At 39.4% G+C, this 18,723-nt stretch overlaps 3 protein-coding genes across 4 annotated transcripts; all 3 read left to right on the top strand.

Annotated features, from left to right (window-relative positions):
- The first annotated feature begins 2,766 nt into the window (after positions 1 to 2,766).
- LOC140885331 (uncharacterized) lies at positions 2,767 to 4,722 on the top strand. 2 transcript variants are annotated; one of them, XR_012150874.1, is made up of 4 exons: positions 2,767 to 2,922; positions 3,556 to 3,599; positions 3,697 to 3,744; positions 3,867 to 4,722. XR_012150874.1 is itself a non-coding variant. In XM_073292300.1 (3 exons), exons 1-3 carry the CDS (start codon positions 2,850 to 2,852, stop codon positions 4,625 to 4,627), a joined length of 882 nt encoding a protein of 293 aa, XP_073148401.1. In that variant the 5' UTR covers positions 2,767 to 2,849; the 3' UTR covers positions 4,628 to 4,722. The 2 variants fall into 2 exon arrangements, 1 of the variants encoding a protein (XP_073148401.1); XM_073292300.1 differs by lacking the exon at positions 3,556 to 3,599.
- A 177-nt stretch (positions 4,723 to 4,899) lies between these two features.
- On the top strand, positions 4,900 to 8,193 carry LOC140879160 (uncharacterized). Its single transcript, XM_073282822.1, has one exon. The coding sequence runs from the start codon at positions 4,900 to 4,902 to the stop codon at positions 8,191 to 8,193; it is 3,294 nt and encodes a 1,097-aa protein (XP_073138923.1).
- Positions 8,194 to 9,594: 1,401 nt separating this feature from the next.
- LOC140879161 (uncharacterized) lies at positions 9,595 to 13,020 on the top strand. Its single transcript, XM_073282824.1, has one exon. It carries the CDS (start codon positions 9,595 to 9,597, stop codon positions 13,018 to 13,020), a length of 3,426 nt encoding a protein of 1,141 aa, XP_073138925.1.
- Positions 13,021 to 18,723: the final 5,703 nt, after the last annotated feature.

Raw genomic sequence — 18,723 nt, forward strand, 5'->3', positions numbered from 1 at the left:
TTGATATGTTTTTAAAAATAATTAAATTTAATATTTTTTTAAAAAAATTCTTGTTTAATCTCAATTAAACATGTTTAATATATTTTTTTCTCGTTTTCACCTGAATCTTAGCATTTTCATCACATTTTAAGTTTTAATCCTCGTTTTTTAAACACTGATCTTATCAAGGTTTCAAAACTTGAGGAATTTTATTTAATACAGAAAGAGCTAGTAATCAGAACTCGTTTTTTTGTGTTTTTTATATAATATAATTCTTTACTTATTATATTTTATGAATTTTAGTTTTTCTTTTACTTTTTTATACATTATATTTTTTAATTTTTTTTAAAATTATATATTAGTTTACTTTTTTACCTTATCTTTTTCGCGTTATAATTTATACTTTGATAATAAGAATTTTTAGCATACAATTGCACAATTTTCTTCCTTAAAATTTTTTTGGTTATATTTTACATTTGTTTTATTTTTACTTTTTTTTTTTCAGATTTTTGGACTTTTAGTTTCCATCTTTCTCTTATTCCATATCAAAATTTTCATTTGAATTTTTTTTTTAGCCTATGTTTGATATATTTTATTTTTTCATTTTTGTGGACTTTCACCCCCTCCCCCACCCCCACCCCACGTTTTTTTTTGGCATTTTTTCCCTCTTTCGTTTTGGGAGTAAAACACAGTCTGTGTTTTATTTTTACTCATTTTTCACATGCATGTTTGATTATTCCGTTTAAAAATTCTATAACAAGGGATGAGAAGATTTGGATATAAAAAGTTTGATTTTCTTGATTATTTACATTTTTTTCTAATTGTTTGACTACCAAACTTATTTATTTTTGGAGTAAAACATATAATTATTTATTTTGTTTCCATAATGACATATTTAATCAATTGGTGCATTATTATATATTATAGAAGGATAAATTATAACAAGAAAAATTGATATAAGAAAAATTGACAATATAAAAAAGAAAAATAAATAGAGTGTATCCCTAAAAAGGCGAGAAAAAAAAAAAGGAAAACACTTGGATTGGTTTTCCACAGACATTATTCGAGTTATATATAGTTGTTTGATGAGTTGATTAATTTGGAGTTGGAAAATTTTGAAATTATCAAAAAAGATTAGAAGATATTTAGTAAAAGCAAATAGATCATGAAAACATATTCTTGAAATGATGAATTGGTACTTATGATTATGCAAATTTAATTTTGATTTTGTATATATTCCTCAATGTTGGTCCATTTGAAGACTCGTGGCTGCTCCAATTGACTCGACGAATGTTCTCTACATTCACCCTTCTGATGTTCCTGGGTTGAATCTATATATGTTGTCTCATACATTGCACTTTTGGAACAAATGCAATGCACTTGTGCTATCGCGAATCATCAATAATGTCTCAAAACACTACAAAAAAACTCGGCTTTTAGCGACGGTTTTAATAGCCTTAAAGCGTCCCTAAATTTGAATTAACGACGAATTAATAAATGGTCGTTAATTTCTTCGTCGTTAGGTATTAACGACAAATTAAAAATAAACGCCGCTATTAACGACTAAAATACTTTAATTTCGTCGCTATTTGCGACAGTAATATTTCGTCCCTAATTGCGACAAACATATATTTCGTCTCTAATAGCGACAAATATAATTCGTCTTTAATTGCGACGAAAAATATTTTCGTAGGTAATTGTGACAGTCTTTATTAAAACTTTCGTCGCTAATAGCGACTAATGTTATTTATTAAATCTGTCGCTGTTAGCGACGAAAATGTAAATAATTTGTCACTATTAGCGACGTTTTGCAGATAATTTCGTCGTTACATAGCGACGTATTTTAATGATTTTAGTCATTATTTGAGACGAATTATTTATAAAAGCGTCGTAAATTGCGACAAACATATTGCATTTAGTCGCTATTTTAGAGACGAAATATTTATTAAGGTGTTGCTGAATTTAGCGATATATATATATATATTTTAATTTATTTTGATTTTTTAACCATTATTGTAATAATTGCACAACTCTTTATATAGCTAAAATATATATGAAATGTACGATCATATACACATTAAAATAAAGAAAACATTAAAATTAGTTAACCACTACACAAGGTTTGATTGTTTTTCTACATAATTTACTGTACAACAAACTAACAGACAAAATAAAAATAAGTTATTCGGATCAAACTGAAGATGGCAGATCCGGGGCGACGGCGGCGACGATGACGGCGGCTGCAAAAAAGTCAAAAACACATTAATTTACATATATACTAAATTACATATATATGTATACATACACATATATATTTATACATTTATATATATTATATTATATATATATACCTCAGCAAATGAAGATGGCAGATCCGGTGCGGCGACGACGGAGGCGGTGGCTGCGAAAAAGTCAAAAACACATTAATGTACCCGTAATTTTTTTTTAAAAAAAATATACAATATTATACTAACATACAACTTAATTATATTATTCAACACTTACCGGCGGGAGCAGCGGACGGCGGCGGGAGGGCTGGCGGCCTTCTTAAGCTTCATTTCATATTATAAACACATTTACAACCCAAAAATTTTGAAATTAGTCAAAAACTTTTGCATGATTTATCTTATATCCCTTAAAAAGTATTAGTTCAATTGTGAAATTTCTATTTTATCCTTGTGTCATTAAAAATGGTTAGAGTTTAATTGTTTTGTCCTCTTAATTGCAATCTAACGTAAGTCTTTACATTCCCACCATTTCCACATTCACAAATCACGTCGTTTTCATTTGGTGGTGCTGTATTCCAGCTGCTAGGCATTTTTTCCCTTCATCATTTTATCTGCCTGTTCATTCCATTTCATTGTTTTTTGATGCGGGGTCGAAAGCGGTCATCGTTGTCATATTTGGAATGCCGGTTTGGGAGCCACGATGCTTCTCTGCAAGGTTTATTTATTTTTATTTTCCCTTCTTTGTTTGCACTTTTTTTAACTTTTCCCATATTTGTTTACATATATAATATTCGGTTGTAGACAGGAACTCATAATAAGCTAATATATGTTGTGCTGTATAAATTATAAATTAATTATAAATTAAATGGGAAGTTCATTTTGGTGGTTTGTGTTATCCATGGTTTGTTGTAGCCGTGTCATGGTCCGGCACAAACAATATTTGTCATAGTGTAATGCCGTTCTCTGATGTTAAATCATTTCTTTCTCTGCGGCACGGCCCCTTATTTTTTTTTTAACCATTGTGGAATGTTGAAACGTTTTTTTAGGAAGCACAGGGTGTGCAAAGGCAAATGAAAGCTTTTCATGAAGAATCATGGAGAGAGAGAAAAAAAAATAGTATTCAGCCATCTTTTTATTTAAAAAAAAAACAAACAAATGTGAAAAAGACCATATACAAGATTTAAAATTTACCGAGAAACTAGAAAAAAATGGCTTACCTAGAAAATTGTGATTTTTCCAAAAATTTATATCGAACCAGAGACTTTTATATTCTAATAATTACCAATTATTATTGTAGTTTCTAAGAGTTTTTTTAAAACTAATTTATTTCCTTCTTTTTAAAAAAAAGTGTTCCATCAAATCAAATTGAAACAGAACGGTAGTCTCCACGAGGTACCATTATTTAGTTCTTAGATTCAAAAACAAATGTTCATTTCCTATAAACTTCCGAAATCTTATTTTGTGTTTGTTTGCTTATCGATTTCTGCAGGTCAAGTTTCTGGAGTGCATCAATCCCGTGTAGCTTGCATGCCTCATTGTGAGTTATCGATTACAACTTCTTATTGTTTATTATTCTAATATAAAATAGTTATGTTCTATGAAAGAAAATAAATTTTATGCAACATGATTTTTGGTTTCCATGTTTCTTTTCTATTTCAGTTTTGGAATGCGACTTCGACCGTCGACACTTGTTAGCCCCTCTATCTTTGTGTCGTTTTTGCGGTGCAAAGAAATTCGAATTTGAGCCACCGTCATTTTGTTGTGATTCTGGTAAAATTAAATTAGCTGATTCAGTTATTCCATCAAGTTTGATGACTATGTTCACAGATTGTGAATCTCCAATGGCAATAGAGTTTCGCAGGATTCGATTATACAATAGTATTTTTTCCTTCACATCTTTTGGTGTTAGGCTTGATAGAGAACTTGCATCCTCGAGCCGTGGGGTTTATACCTTTCGGGTTTCGGGGCAGATTTTCCATACTTTACCACCAATTGTACCTAGGGATCAATCTCCAACTCATTTCCAATTATATTTTTGGGACAGCGACAATGAATTGCGTAATAGGATGCATGTCATAAATAATGCTGATGTTGATGAGTTAATTGTGGCAACATTAATGGATATATTGAAGAACAATCCATATGCAAAATTGTTACGTCGTATCCAACAATATTCCTCCATCGAAGACATTCAGTTACATATTTGTAAGAATGCTGTTTTGGATCAACGTTGCTATAACACTCCATCGGTTGATCAAGTTGCTGCTATTTGGGTTGAAGGAAATAATCCTAATATACCTTACGACAGAGATATTATTATACATGGTTCTGATGGTCGTAATCATCAAATAAAACATTACTTTGGCTGTTACGACCCATTACAGTATCCATTGTTTTTCCCAAATGGACAGAATGGATGACACCAACATATTCCGAAGTTCAAGAATGGAGAAGATATTGTCCGACCAAACGAAGATGTATTAGTTCCAACAAACTTCTCCTCCATGGATAATGTACTAGCAAAACATCAATGTTAGTTATTTTCTTCATATTATATTTAATAATTTTCAGATTCTTTTTTTTGACCATTAGATTTCTTGTCCATGTCTATGGTTCATATTCTTATTTATATTATATGTTTTTGTAATTATATATTTTTTCTTTTACAGCTGCTCGAAGAGATAATATCAAAATGATCTCTTGTCGTGAGTATTATTGCTACAAGCTTCAAATCAGGGATAATTTTACTTCCGTTTTATTCTATGGTGGAAGATTGTTACAGCAGTTTGTTGTTGACATGTATGTGAAGCTGGAAACAACAAGGCTGGACTATTATCGGCGAAACCAAGCAGAAATGAGATCTGAATTGTACCAAGGTATTGTTGATAGTGTGGTTGCTGGTGAAAGCAGGGGTAGTGAAGTAGGGCGGAGAATAGTTCTTCCGGCTTCATTCATTGGTGGTCCTCATGATATGCGACGACGATATCTAGATGCAATTGCGTTGGTGAGAACTTTTGGGAAACCTGATTTATTCATCACTATGACTTGTAATCCTGAATGGTCTGAAATAACAACAAACTTATTTAAAGGTCAGCGCGCACAAGACCGTCCTGACTTAACTTCTAGAGTTTTTCGAGCTAAGTTACTTGATCTTAAGGATCAGATTTTGCGCAAGGCTATCTTTGGTACTGTATCAGCATATGTGTATGTCGTTGAATTTCAAAAAAAGGGTTTGCCTCATGCTCACATGCTTGTGATATTGAAACAGGAACATAAGATAAACACAGTCGATCTGTTTGATTGTTATGTTTCTGCCGAAGTTCCGGATCAGGATATCCATCCACGTCTACATAGTTTGGTTGTAAGGCATATGATGCATGGACCATGTGGACATTTGAATGAGAAAAATTCTTGCATGATTAGAGGACAGTGTAAAAATCACTATCCTCGTCAATTTGTTCAAAAATCGACTCAAGGACAGGATGGTTATCCATATCGTAGGAGGGATTACGGAGGTACAGTGGATATTCGAGGTGCTAAATTAAATTCACAATGGGTTGTTCCATACAACCCTTATCTGTTGTATAGATATGATTGTCATCTCAATGTTGAGGTTTGTTCAGGCTTGACTGCTGTAAAATATTTGTACAAATATATCTACAAGGGCCATGACAAAATAGGTGTTAATATTGTTACTCATGATACAAAGCAATTTGTGGATGAGATTAGGAACTTTCAGGATGCCAGGTGGGTTTCGGCTCAGGAAGCAATGTGGAGGATTTATGAGTTTGATCTAAATGAGATATCTCCAGCTGTGATAAATTTGCCCCTTCATTTGCCTAATAAGCATTGCATAACATTTTGGAGGAATCAAAATTTACAGAGTGTTTTAAATTTGGAGCAGACATCCAAAACTATGTTAACAGAATTTTTTAATTTCTGTGCCATGGATGATGAAGCAAAAAAATTTTTGTACTCTGAATTCCCTGAACATTATGTTTGGGATATGCAGGGGAAGTTTTGGTCTAAAAGAAAACAAAGGAAGGTTATTGGTCGTGTGAATGCTGCACATCCTGTTGAAGGTGAGATTCATTATTTACGATTGTTGCTTCTTCATGTGCGAGGTCCTACCTCTTTCAATTATCTGCTCACGTTCAATAATAGAATCTGTTTTACGTTCAAGGAAGCTGCTCAAAAGAGGGGATTTCTTGAATGTGATCGGAGTAACTTTGAATGCCTGAATGAGGCTGCTGCCTTTCAAATGCCATATGCATTAAGGAGACTATTTGCTACTATCTTGATTCACTGTGAGCCCGCCGATGTAAGAAATTTGTGGAATTCATTTTATACGCATTTGAATGAAGATTTTCAAAGACAACATGGTCTTAATGATACACTTATTTTGTATGAAACTATCCGCTCAGTTGCTTTCTTTTTAGAGAGTATGGGGAAAAAAATTGAATCATATGATTTGCCTCGAAGTCCTATTATTGTGAATAGCTTGAGCAGATCTGTGTCAAGAGAAATCATGGATGAGATGTATGTTCAAGTATCACGCGATGATTTGTTAGCCAAAGATCAGCTTAATGTTGGCCAAAGAAGAGCTTTCGACATGATTCTTCAATGCTTTGAATCTGGAAACAGTGGTTTGTTTTTCGTAAACGGGCCTGGTGGTACGGGAAAAACTTTTTTATACCGTGCCCTGCTTGCGCATGTCCGGTCGCAGAATATGATTGCTTTGGCAACAACAACTTCAGGTGTTGCTGCATCGATATTACCCGGTGGAAGGACAGCTCACTCTAGATTCAAGATTCCAATTGAATTACATGAGAAGAGTTTTTGCACAATTTCGAAACAAACAGGTCTTGCTGAATTATTGCGCGTTGCTCGGTTGATTATATGGGATGAGGCACCTATGGCTAAACGTTTTGCCATTGAGGCTGTTGACCGCACTTTACAGGACATTGTTGGTGTTTCAAAACCATTTGGTGGTAAAGTCGTCGTTCTAGGCGGAGATTTTATGCAGGTGTTGCCTGTTATCCCAAAGGCTTCTGTGCAAGAAACTATTAATGGAAGCTTGGTTAAATCATATTTATACAAACAAATGAAGCAATTAGTTTTGTTCGAAAATATGAGAGCTAGAACGGATCCCGCTTTTGGAGATTTTTTGCTACGAGTTGGAAAGGGAATAGAACCCACTGATGGTTGTGGGAATATTCAAATTCCAGATGAGATGGTTATAAAATTTGATGATGGTGATGTCGACTCATCAGAACAGAAACTCATTGATAACATATTTCCAGATCTTGTCAACAATTGTCATTCCTCTAATTATATGACTGACAGAGCTATTCTAGCATCGAAAAATAGTTATGTCGACAAAATGAATGAAAAGATCATTTCATTGTTCCCTGGAGAGGTTACGACATTTTTAAGTTATGATGAGGCTGTTGACGATACTCAAAACTTTTATCCAGAGGAGTTCTTAAACTCATTGGAACCTAATGGCATGCCTCCACATCGTTTGCTTTTGAAGAAGAATTGCCCCATTATGTTGTTAAGAAATCTGGACCCATCAGATGGATTATATAATGGAACTCGCATGGTTTGTAGAGAATTCAAGAACAATGTTATCCACACTGAAATTACAGTTGGCCATCATGCTGGAAAGAAAGTTTTTATTCCTCGAATTCCGCTATCGCCACCGGAGAATGAAGGCTACCCATTTCACTTCAGAAGAAAGCAATTTCCAGTCCGGCTATGTTTTGCAATGACAATCAATAAAGCTCAAGGACAAACCATACCAATCGTAGGTATCTATCTCCCAGAGCCTATGTTTTCGCACGGTCAGTTGTATGTCGCAATATCAAGGGGTACTTCTATGGCAAACACCAAGGTCTTGATTATGCCAGATGCAATTAACAGCACTGATAATACAAGGACCAAGAATATTGTTTATACGGAGGTCCTGCAATGCATGTCTTGACTGGTTCTTTTTTTCCCTTAGAGGATCATAGTATGTTGTTCATATGCATAATACAAACTTAAACTCCACCTTCTCCAAATATTACCTCAGGAGATGTCCATATTTTGTTTAACCTGTGTATTTTTGTTATATATACAATACTCAATTAAAAATTACATATTACCCATACTAGGATTGTTCTTTACTTGAAGGGAATATCATGTTTAGCTTGCAGTTACTCGATCACATGAAATGTGTGGAGTCATCATCTCTTAAAACCAAATTATAAATAAAATTAGTTTATCTTTCTTGATTGCAAAAAGCTGATTTTCATCTGCTTAAAGAACGCTTGTAGTAGTGCATTGCTATTCTTCTCGAGCAAATAGCTACGACTGGTTCATAAATTAATTATCGTTCTTCAGGTTATTTTATTTTTTCTTTTTCTCAACGCAAATTAAAAATCAAGAAAACTTTTCGTGTAAATTGGCATAAAAAATTTAGTGAGATATCTCATACACAAGGTCCATATAAGCCATCAGGTTTGCTAATGTCTTGATTTGCGCTATTTCGCTTTAACTATGAATAAATTTCTTCTATATATCACAAGAAACTCTAATATTGCGCACTTTTGACAAAGCTTTGAGTTTAGTTATCTTCTTTTTGACAAAACAAATTTCGGAATGCTTACTTCAATCATCATTTTGTTCAAATAAAATGATTTACAAATACAAACTATGACATTGTAGATCAGAGTTGGACTATTAGTATTTATCCCATGTGAAAAACTTAATTATCATTGTAACCCCGATAAAATATTTCCACCCGAGCCCGTTTATAATAGGTTTACCTAGCATAGCCCAGGGTGGTAGGGTTCAGTCCAGTCCAAAGCTATGTTGGGCTTTGTCATGACCTGGGCTGGTCATAATGGGCCGAGCTAGGTTATGCTTTAATGGGCCATGTACAATCTTTTTCTAATTCAAGTGGGATTTTGATATATATGAGATAAGCTTAAATCTTATCAAATATTTATGAGATAGAGATAAGCTTACAAAGGGACCAATGAGTGAGGAGTCCTACTCCCTAGCATGTTATAATTCGACTAGGTAACTTATTCTATTTTTACTATAAATACAGGTATTATTCATTATTCACTACTCATTATTCACGCACTCATATCTCTCAGTTTTCGTATTAATCATACCCTCTACCTTCAAGACACTGACTTAGGCATTGGAGGGGTCACGCCGAAAACACTTTCGGCGCCCCTTGACCTAGTTGTTGCTTGTGCAGAACTTGGTGGTACCCGACCCGACCTGCTCCATAAAGAAATTGGGGGATCCATTCTACCAGACCGAACCCGAGGTAAAATTTCGACATCATCAATTGGCGCCGTCTGTGGGAATTTGAAGAAAAAGAGTTTCGATGGCTGATCAGAATGGAAATCATCCTAATTTAGAGTTGTTAATAGCTCAGGCTGTTCAGAGGGTTTTGGTAGAGAGGGATGAGGCAAATATTCCGCACCCCGATCATAATGCCCACCTCGAGGAGATCAAAAAATTGAAGGAAGAAATGGAGCAGCTCAGGAAGAAGCAGGCCGGGTACCTAGCTACCACAATCAAAAACATTCCTTTTACTCAGGAGATATTGGACGCTGACCTTCCCAAACAATTTAAATTGCCCCACGTCGGGGAGTACGATGGTAAAGGCGATCCAGAGGAACATTTAGCACGCTTCGAGAATGCATCTCTGCTGCATAAATATTCGGATCCGATCAAGTGTAGGGCTTTCCTTACTACTCTCATAGGACCAGCCCAGCAATGGTTCAATACGTTACGCGCTGGGAAGATCAAGGAATTCAAGAATTTTAGCAAATCCTTTTTGCATCACTTTGCTAGTAGCAAAAAGCATCCTACCACTACTTTCAGTCTCTTTGCAATCAAACAACGGGAACATGAAAATTTGAGGGCATACATTCGAAGGTTTAGTGCCTTGGCTCTCGAGGTACCCATGGCTACCCCAGACCTGCTCATCAGCGCATTCATGCAAGGGCTGGATACAAAAGATTTTCTTAAATCTTTAATAAAAAGGCCGCCGGAGACGTATGAGGAATTACTTGCCCGAGCTGAGAAATATGTCAACATGGAAGAGATTCAGGTCTCGCGAGCAGCTGTGAAGAGGGAGCGACCAAAAAGTCCAAAGGGCAATAGGGTTCCGAGCAATGGGACAGGAATGGGACAACCATTCCGACCTGCGCTGTTGGGAGAATTCAGCTCTTTCACTCCCTTGCGCATGAGTAAAGTCCGAGCCCTCCAAATTTGTGATGATCAGAAGCTCACACAAAGGCCTCCATGGACTGAGAAGGGACCTCGGAACAGGGAATCAGATAAATATTGTCACTTTCATAATGAGTATGGGCATATTACTGAGAACTGTCGTCAATTAGATCAAGAGATTGAAAGAATAATACAAAAACATGCTGAATTAAAAAATATATTGACCCGTCAAGAGGGATATCGCCCGAACAAGAGACAGCAAGAAAGACCGAGGCAAAGAGCCAGGACTGCTCCTCCCCATGAAGATTTCAATCACCCGAATCAGGGCCAGCCCGACGATGACCGAGCTAATCAAAGACCAGCTCCGCCTGCTAGAGGAATTATAAACATGATTTCTGGAGGCCCTAATGACGGAGATTCCAATCGAGCTAGGAAAACTAGCAGTAGAAAATTAATAAATATGGAGATTGGGAATCAAATCTTCCATACTGGCCCGACCCTCTCCTTTGGTCCAAAAGATTTGAAAGGGGTTTCCAGCAACCATAACGATGCGCTGGTAATAAGGGCCACAGTCGCAAACTATGACGTAGCTCGGATATTCGTGGATTCAGGCAGTTCAGTCAATGTTTTATTCCAAGAAGCAATAAATCAAATGGATTTGGGACAGTACAAGATGGAGCCTGTGGTAACATCACTCTTTGGTTTCACGGGTCATGCCATCCGACCTGTTGGATTAGTCCACCTACCCTTAACTCTTGGAAAAAACAACACTCGCAAAACCCGAATTGTAAGTTTCATTATAGTGGACGCCCCATCCGCTTATAATGCTATACTAGGCAGACCTGCCATGACCACTTTCATGGCTGTGGCATCAGCTCTGCATCAGAAAATGAAATTCCCAGTGGGTAATGAGGTTGGGGAGGTGCAAGGTGATCAAGTTATTTCGCGCAAGTGTTATGTGGAGGAGGTCAGAATAGAGCAAAAAGTAGCCAGGACTGATAACGTCGACCGACCTGGAATTTCTGGCATGGAAAAAATCAACTTGATAGAAGACACATCTGTCACCACTGAAGAAGAAACTGAAGAAGTAATAATCTCCCCTCCTTTCGGGGTAGTAAAAATTGCTCGAACCCTGGAAACAGAGTTGAAGCGAACACTGCTGGAATGCTTGCGAAAAAATAAAGACGTCTTTGCATGGTCAGTTTCAGACCTGGTAGGGGTCCATCGGGAAATATCAGAACACAAGCTCAATGTGATAAAAGGTTATCGCCCTATTAATCAAAAGAAACGACACTTCGGTCCTGAAAAGGATGCAGTAATAAAGGAGCAGGTAGACGAGTTACTCAAGGCGGGGCACATTGAAGAAATCCACTTCCCGACCTGGTTGTCCAACATAGTCCTAGTTCCAAAGTCTACGGGAAAATGGCGCATGTGTGTAGATTTTCGAGATTTGAATAAAGCATGCCCTAAAGATTGTTACCCCCTACCTAGAATCGATCAGCTGGTTGATTCGACTGCAGGGCATGAATTACTCAGTTTTTTGGATGCTTATCAGGGATATCACCAAATTCCCTTGGCAAAAGAGGACAAAGACAAAGTGAGTTTTGTCACATCAACTGGAACTTATTGCTATGTGGTCATGCCGTTTGGACTCAAAAATGCCGGGGCAACATATCAGAGACTAATGGACAAAGTGTTCGAGCAACAAATTGGAAAAAACATTGAGGTATACGTTGATGATATCCTGATCAAAACCCGAACTGCAGACCAGTTCATCACTGACCTGGCTCAAACATTCCAGACATTGAAAAATTATCAATTGAAGCTAAACCCTAGCAAGTGTACTTTTGGAGTCCGGGCTGGTAAATTCCTAGGTTATATGGTTACGAGAAGGGGAATTGAGGCAAATCCTGAAAAAGTCCAAGCTATCATTTCTATGAGCTCGCCCAGAAATGTACAGGAAGTACAAAGGCTGACAGGAAGAATTACCGCATTAGCCCGATTTATAAGCAGATCTGCAGATAAAAGTTTATCTTTCTTCAAGGCACTGCGAAAGACCAAAAATTTCGAATGGAATGAGGAAAGTGAGAAGGCCTTCCAGGATTTGAAGACCTATTTAAAACAATTGCCCGTGCTGAATAAGCCTATTCCAGGGGAAGAGTTGTTCCTATATCTGGCAGTCACACCCCGAGCAGCCAGTTCAGTCCTGGTCAGGAAGGACGGGGCAAATCATCAGCCTGTTTATTTTGTGAGTCATGTCTTGAAGGGAGCCGAGCTCAATTATTTAACCCAAGAAAAACTTGCCTTAGCTCTGGTAATCACCGCAAGAAAATTACGGCCTTACTTCCTGTCACATCCCATCACCGTGCTCACCAATAGCGTCCTGGGAAAAATTGCAACTAATCCAGATGCATCAGGTAGACTGGTCAGATGGATCACAGAATTGAGTGAGTACGATCTCAAGTTTGAACCTCAAACAGCTATAAAAGCTCAAGCCCTGGCTGACTTCTTGGCAGAGACAGTCCAGCTAGAACAAGAAGAGCTATGGAAGATTTTTGTAGATGGGTCATCATGACAGTCAGGGAGCGGAGCTGGAATCGTGATCATCTCACCTTGGGGTGAAGAAACTAATATATCAATCAGATTGGACTTCAGAGCCTCTAACAATGAAGAAGAATATGAGGCATTGCTACTCGGACTTAAGGCAGCACGGAATTTGGGTATCTCCCGGGCTACTCTATATTCCGATTCCCAACTAGCTATTCAGCAGAGCAACGGAAAGTTTGAGATCAAATATGATAAAATGAGGAAATATGCTAAGGCATTAGACACAGCTAAGGAAGGATTCACCGAGCTGAATTTAGAGCTCATCTCCCGAGCTGAGAACATCAAGGCCGACCATTTGGCTCGCCTAGCTAGTGCATTGAATGATCGGCCTGATCCCATTGTTGCAGGTCGGGAACTTGTGTCTCAGTTGGAAACTCTTGATGATATGCTAACTCAAGTACCAGAAGGGGATTGGAGATATGACATACACACATATCTGACTAAGAAGGAATTACCAAATGATAACAAAAAGGCCAAGGAAGTAAAAAGAAGGGCTCTTCGCTTCGTCATGATCGATCAAATTTTGTTCAAGAGATCTTTCTCTCAGCCCTTGTTAAAGTGTTTAGGCCCTGACGAGGCAAATTACGTATTACGAGAAATTCATGAAGGGTCTTGCGGAAGTCACCTGGGCAGTCTTGCCCTAGCTCGCAAAGCTCTTCTTGCTGGTTTATTTTGGCCTACTATGCACAAAGACTCCTCAGATCTGGTTCATTCGTGCTATAATTGCCAAAGACACGCTAACCTACAGTGGAGACCTGCAGAATACATGAAGGCAGTGGTGGCTGCTTGCCCTTTTGACCAATGGGGGATGGACATAGTAGGGCCATTCCCTGTTAGCACAGGACAAAGGAAATTCTTGTTGGTCGCAGTCGATTACTTTTCCAAATGGTTGGAGGCCGAACCCCTTGCAAAGATTACGGAGAACGAAGTGCTCAATTTTTTATGGAAAAATATAGTATGTCGCTTTGGGATCCCTCGCAGGCTAGTATCAGACAATGGGCGACAGTTCTGTGGATCTAAAGTCCGAGCATGGTGTCAAGAGATGAAGATTGAACAGGTTTTCACCTCTGTCGCGTATCCACAGGGGAATGGACAGGTCGAAGTTACCAATAGAACGATAGTCCAAGCTCTCAAGACACGACTGGATGCGGCTAAGGGCAAGTGGGCAGATGAGCTCCCTTCCGTATTGTGGTCCTACCGAACTACAACTCGGTCCGGTACAGGTGAAACCCCTTTCAGCATGGTATACGGGACTGAAGCTGTGCTCCCAGCAGAGATAGGGCAAGAGAGTGCAAGAATCATGGCGTATGGGGAAAACAATCAAGAATTACGAGCAATGGATCTAGATTTACTCAAAGAAAACAGGTCCCGAGCTGCAATTAGGCTAGCGGCCTATCGCAAACGAATGACCCAAGCATACAACAAAAGAGTATACCCCAAGGTTTTCCAAGAGGCAGACCTGGTTATGCGAAAAATACAACATCAAGGGGAACGAGGAAAGTTAGAAGCCAAGTATGAAGGCCCATTCAAAGTGATAGGAAAAGCCGTAGTAGCCGCATATTACTTGGAAGATGCTCAAGGTAAAAAGGGAAAAAGGCCATGGAACGCTCAGCACTTGAAAAAATATTATCCCTAACAGCTCAGTTCGGGCCTCATCATGTTATCTATTTTTCACTAAACTGGCACTTAACCAGTTATTTATATTTTTTAAGTTTTCTTGTTTACATTAGGATCATTCCTGTCTAGTGTCAATTTTATTTTGGAAATATGGCGCTGAAAAGTTTTGGTCTGTTTTTATAAAACAATTTTTTGAGAAACATACCTTGCAAAGCCCAGGCAGGTCTGGCACTCAAAATCCACATCAGTGGTCTCAAAGCTCAGGCAGGTCTGGCACTCAAAATCCACATCAGTGGTCTCAAAGCCCAGGCAGGTCTGGCACTCAAAATCCACATCAGTGGTCTCAAAGCCCAGGCAGGTCTGGCACTCAAAATCCACATCAGTGGTCTCAAAAGCCCAGGCAGGTCTGGCACTCAAAATCCACATCAGTGGTCTCAAAGCCCAGGCAGGTCTGGCACTCAAAATCCACATCAGTGGTCTCAAAGCCCAGGCAGGTCTGGCACTCAAAATCCACATCAGTGGTCTCAAATCCCAGGCAGGTCTGGCACTCAAAATCCACATCAGTGGTCTCAAAAGCCCAGGCAGGTCTGGCACTCAAAATCCACATCAGTGGTCTCAAAAACTCAGGCAGGTCTGGCACTCAAAATCCACATCAGTGGTCTCAAAGCCCAGGCAGGTCTGGCACTCAAAATCCACATCAGTGGTCTCAAAAGCCCAGGCAGGTCTGGCACTCAAAATCCACATCAGTGGTCTCAAAGCCCAGGCAGGTCTGGCACTCAAAATCCACATCAGTGGTCTCAAAGCCCAGGCAGGTCTGGCACTTAAAACCCATATCAGTATTAGAGCCTAATAGCTGAGCAGGTCCAGCACATCAATTACTTCGGTAGTAAGCAGGTCTAGCATTAAAACAATTTCCATTAACGGTACTTAGAACTTAAAAGTTTAAATATGGATCGATCTCAGGGGCTGAATTAAGGTTGAACAAATTCATTATCGCCCTGCCGTAATTAAGTCAGTTCGGGCATATATAGGTCGGGACTTCATAAACTTGCATAAGTTTGCTCAGTTATTAAGTCAGTTCGGGCATATATAAGTCGGGACTTTATAAACTTGCATGTTTGTTCCGTTATTAAGTCAGTTCGGGCACATATAGGTCGGGCTTTATAAAACTCATAAGTCTGGCTTCAGTTATTAAACCAGTCCGGGAACATATAGGTCGGGACCTTATAAACTTGCATGATAAAAGTTTGGTCAGTTATTAAACCAGTCCGGGTACATATAGGTCGGGACCTTATAAACTTGCATGATAAGTTTGGTTTCAGTTATTAAAACAGTCCGGGCACACGCAGATCGGGGCCTTAAAACAGTCGGACTTGGTAAAATTTCTCGCATTTTTTAAAGAAACCCGAACTAAAAATAGAATAAGAAATAAACGTTCATTCATAGCAACAATGTATCAGCCCGACCTAGGCAATAACAAAAATCGATGACCACGCAGGGTATCATTCATATCATGTTTTTAGACAATTCAGAGCAGGAAGAAGAAATAATCAAGGGGTGGGGGCATCCTGTGGCCTTGAGTTCTGGCCGGGACTTGTTGTTCTCTCCGGCCTGGCCTCCTCGGAGTCCTCATCAGGCATGTCATCTAGGGCCTTGGAACAGTCCAGGAAAAGGGCGGGGTGCTCGGTCTCTGAATACCCATTAGCCTTGAACTGGGCTAAGCACCCCTTAAAACCCTCGTCAAAAAAAGTAGCTGCCTTCTCAGCTACGGCGTTAGCAAAATCAGCGGAATTCAAGAATTCTCTTTTCCCGACCTCCTTCGCAGCCTCAAGTTCCCGAGTCAGGGCCCGTACTTGGTTCTATAGTTCAATCTTGTCCACTTCCAGCTCGGCAGTCTTTTTATGAGCAGCCTCCAGAGCATCCCGTATGGATTCAATCTCCACCCTCATCTCGGTCACCTTTTCATCATGATCAGCCTGCATTTCCCGGGTTTTTCGTGTGAGCTCAGAAATCCAAGCAACGAAGGCCTCCTGGTTCAGGTTGTGTTCCTCCCGGTCTTTGAAAGCTCGGCTGGTGATCTCCCCTCCCCAAGCTAGAGCCTGTGAAAACATGAAGGTTAAAACCCAGCTCGGTACATGACAGCTCCGTATACAAGGTAAGATCGAAAAATGCAATATACCTGCAGGGATGCAAGAGCGAAGTTCTGTTCAGCCTCCAAGGTAGGCACTCCTTGAAGGATTTTTAAATCAGAACGAGAAATCAGGTTCTGCATTATGCCTAGGCACCCTTGGGGGTCGGGCTTCGAGAAAAATGACATCTCTGGGACCCCGGGCTGATCTGGCATTCCCTGAGGTTCAGTGTCAGGTAGGGACCCGAACTCTATTATGGGTTCTTTGCCACGGGCTCGGGACGAGGAAACAATGGACGGCTGCTCAAGCTCGGGAAGATTGGCGCTGGGCTTTTCCTTGGTTTTGGAAGCTTTCTTTTTTGACTGTTCAGGGGGAGGAGGTTCGGGATGAGTTCTGGCCTCACTGTCCTCTGTTTTCTTCCTCTTCAAGTTCTTCAGTGCAGCTCTGAAGTTGGCAGGCATAGCGGCAGATTTGATCCTATCGTCTAAAAATAAAAAATGTATACATATATAAAAATACGGTAAATCAAAGGCATAAGGGGAATCAGTCTAAGATAAGGATAGCACGGGTACAGGGGTACTACCTACATCCCCTTGGATCTCTACTACCTTCCCACTGAAGCCATAATGACAGAGCAGATCCTCCTCAATCAGGCTCTCAATATCAAAAGTTTGCGCAGACATGGTATTGATAAAATTGGTAAAGTTGTGAGTAGGTAAAGCTGGCAGTTCAGGACTGGTAAAGTTCATAGCCCAGTTAGACAGGCATTCCCATGGCTGGTTGGGGTTGACAAAAAAGTATCTGTTTGTCCAGCCTTTGTGGGAGCTAGGCTTACCCTTCAGAAAGGGGTATTTGGGTCGCATGGAAATATAGAAGCGGCCCGGGGCGATTTTCTTAATTTGCAAGAAGTAAATGAAATTTCCTATGTCTAAGGGAATTCGGAAGAAACAGAAAAGTACACCTAATGATAGAATTGAACTAAAAGAGTTCGGGGATAATTGACTCGGGCACACACAAAAGTATTGACATAAGTAGGAAATGCAGTTCGGGACTGGAAATCTTAAACCCATCTTGATTTGATCTAGGCTGAAGCTCAAGAAATTAGGAGGGGGTCTGTGAGCCCGGTCTTTACGGCCCGGGATTATAAGATCATAGGTATCGGGCATTCCCGATTTCTCCCTAATGAGGGGACCTAGGTCTGGACTTAGATGGGAGGCCAGGACTTCATACCATTGTTTCCCTTTGGCAGATAATCGGGCTTCATCCGACCTGAATTTGTGCAATCGCTTTAATTTTTCTATACGAGTCTCAGACAAATCCAGGTCTGAGCTGGGATTATCCGAGTCGGAGGACTCGGGGTTGTTAAGGGGAGAGCTGGGTGCTTCAGCAAATTCTACTATTTCTCTAATAGAGGTCTCATCTGGGGAAGACATGTTAACTAACCTAGTGAAAGGAAGACTTACAGGTGGAACAGTTGAAGCTTGGTAAGTAAATGAGCAGGTCGGGAGCAAGTAGTCCGGGTCGGGGGAGCTCTTGAAATTTTGGCAGCGTGACAGTACAAAAGTGAAAAGTAAAAAACAAAATTTTTACTGATCTATTTATAGAGGAGATGAGATGATCTAAGTCGTCGATTAGCTTCTTGATCTACGATTCGGGACGGGACAGGTCAGAGCCACTAAGGCTTCGGGAGATGAACCGTCCTAAGACATCTGAGCCGTCCATTAAAAGCACATCACGCGGATCTTGATCTGGACCGTTCAAAGAAACACATCTCGTGGATTCAATTCTGGGCTGTCTGTACAAAGCCTGTATAGAACGGGGTCAGGACTGAGTAATTGGTCTAAACTCATTCTTCTTTTAGACCAGTTAGGGAGGTACTATTGTTACCCCGATAAAATATTTCCATCCGAGCCCGTTTATAATGG

The sequence above is a fragment of the Henckelia pumila genome, chromosome 2, assembly GCF_033568475.1.
Source record: "Henckelia pumila isolate YLH828 chromosome 2, ASM3356847v2, whole genome shotgun sequence".
Lineage (NCBI taxonomy): Eukaryota > Viridiplantae > Streptophyta > Magnoliopsida > Lamiales > Gesneriaceae > Henckelia > Henckelia pumila.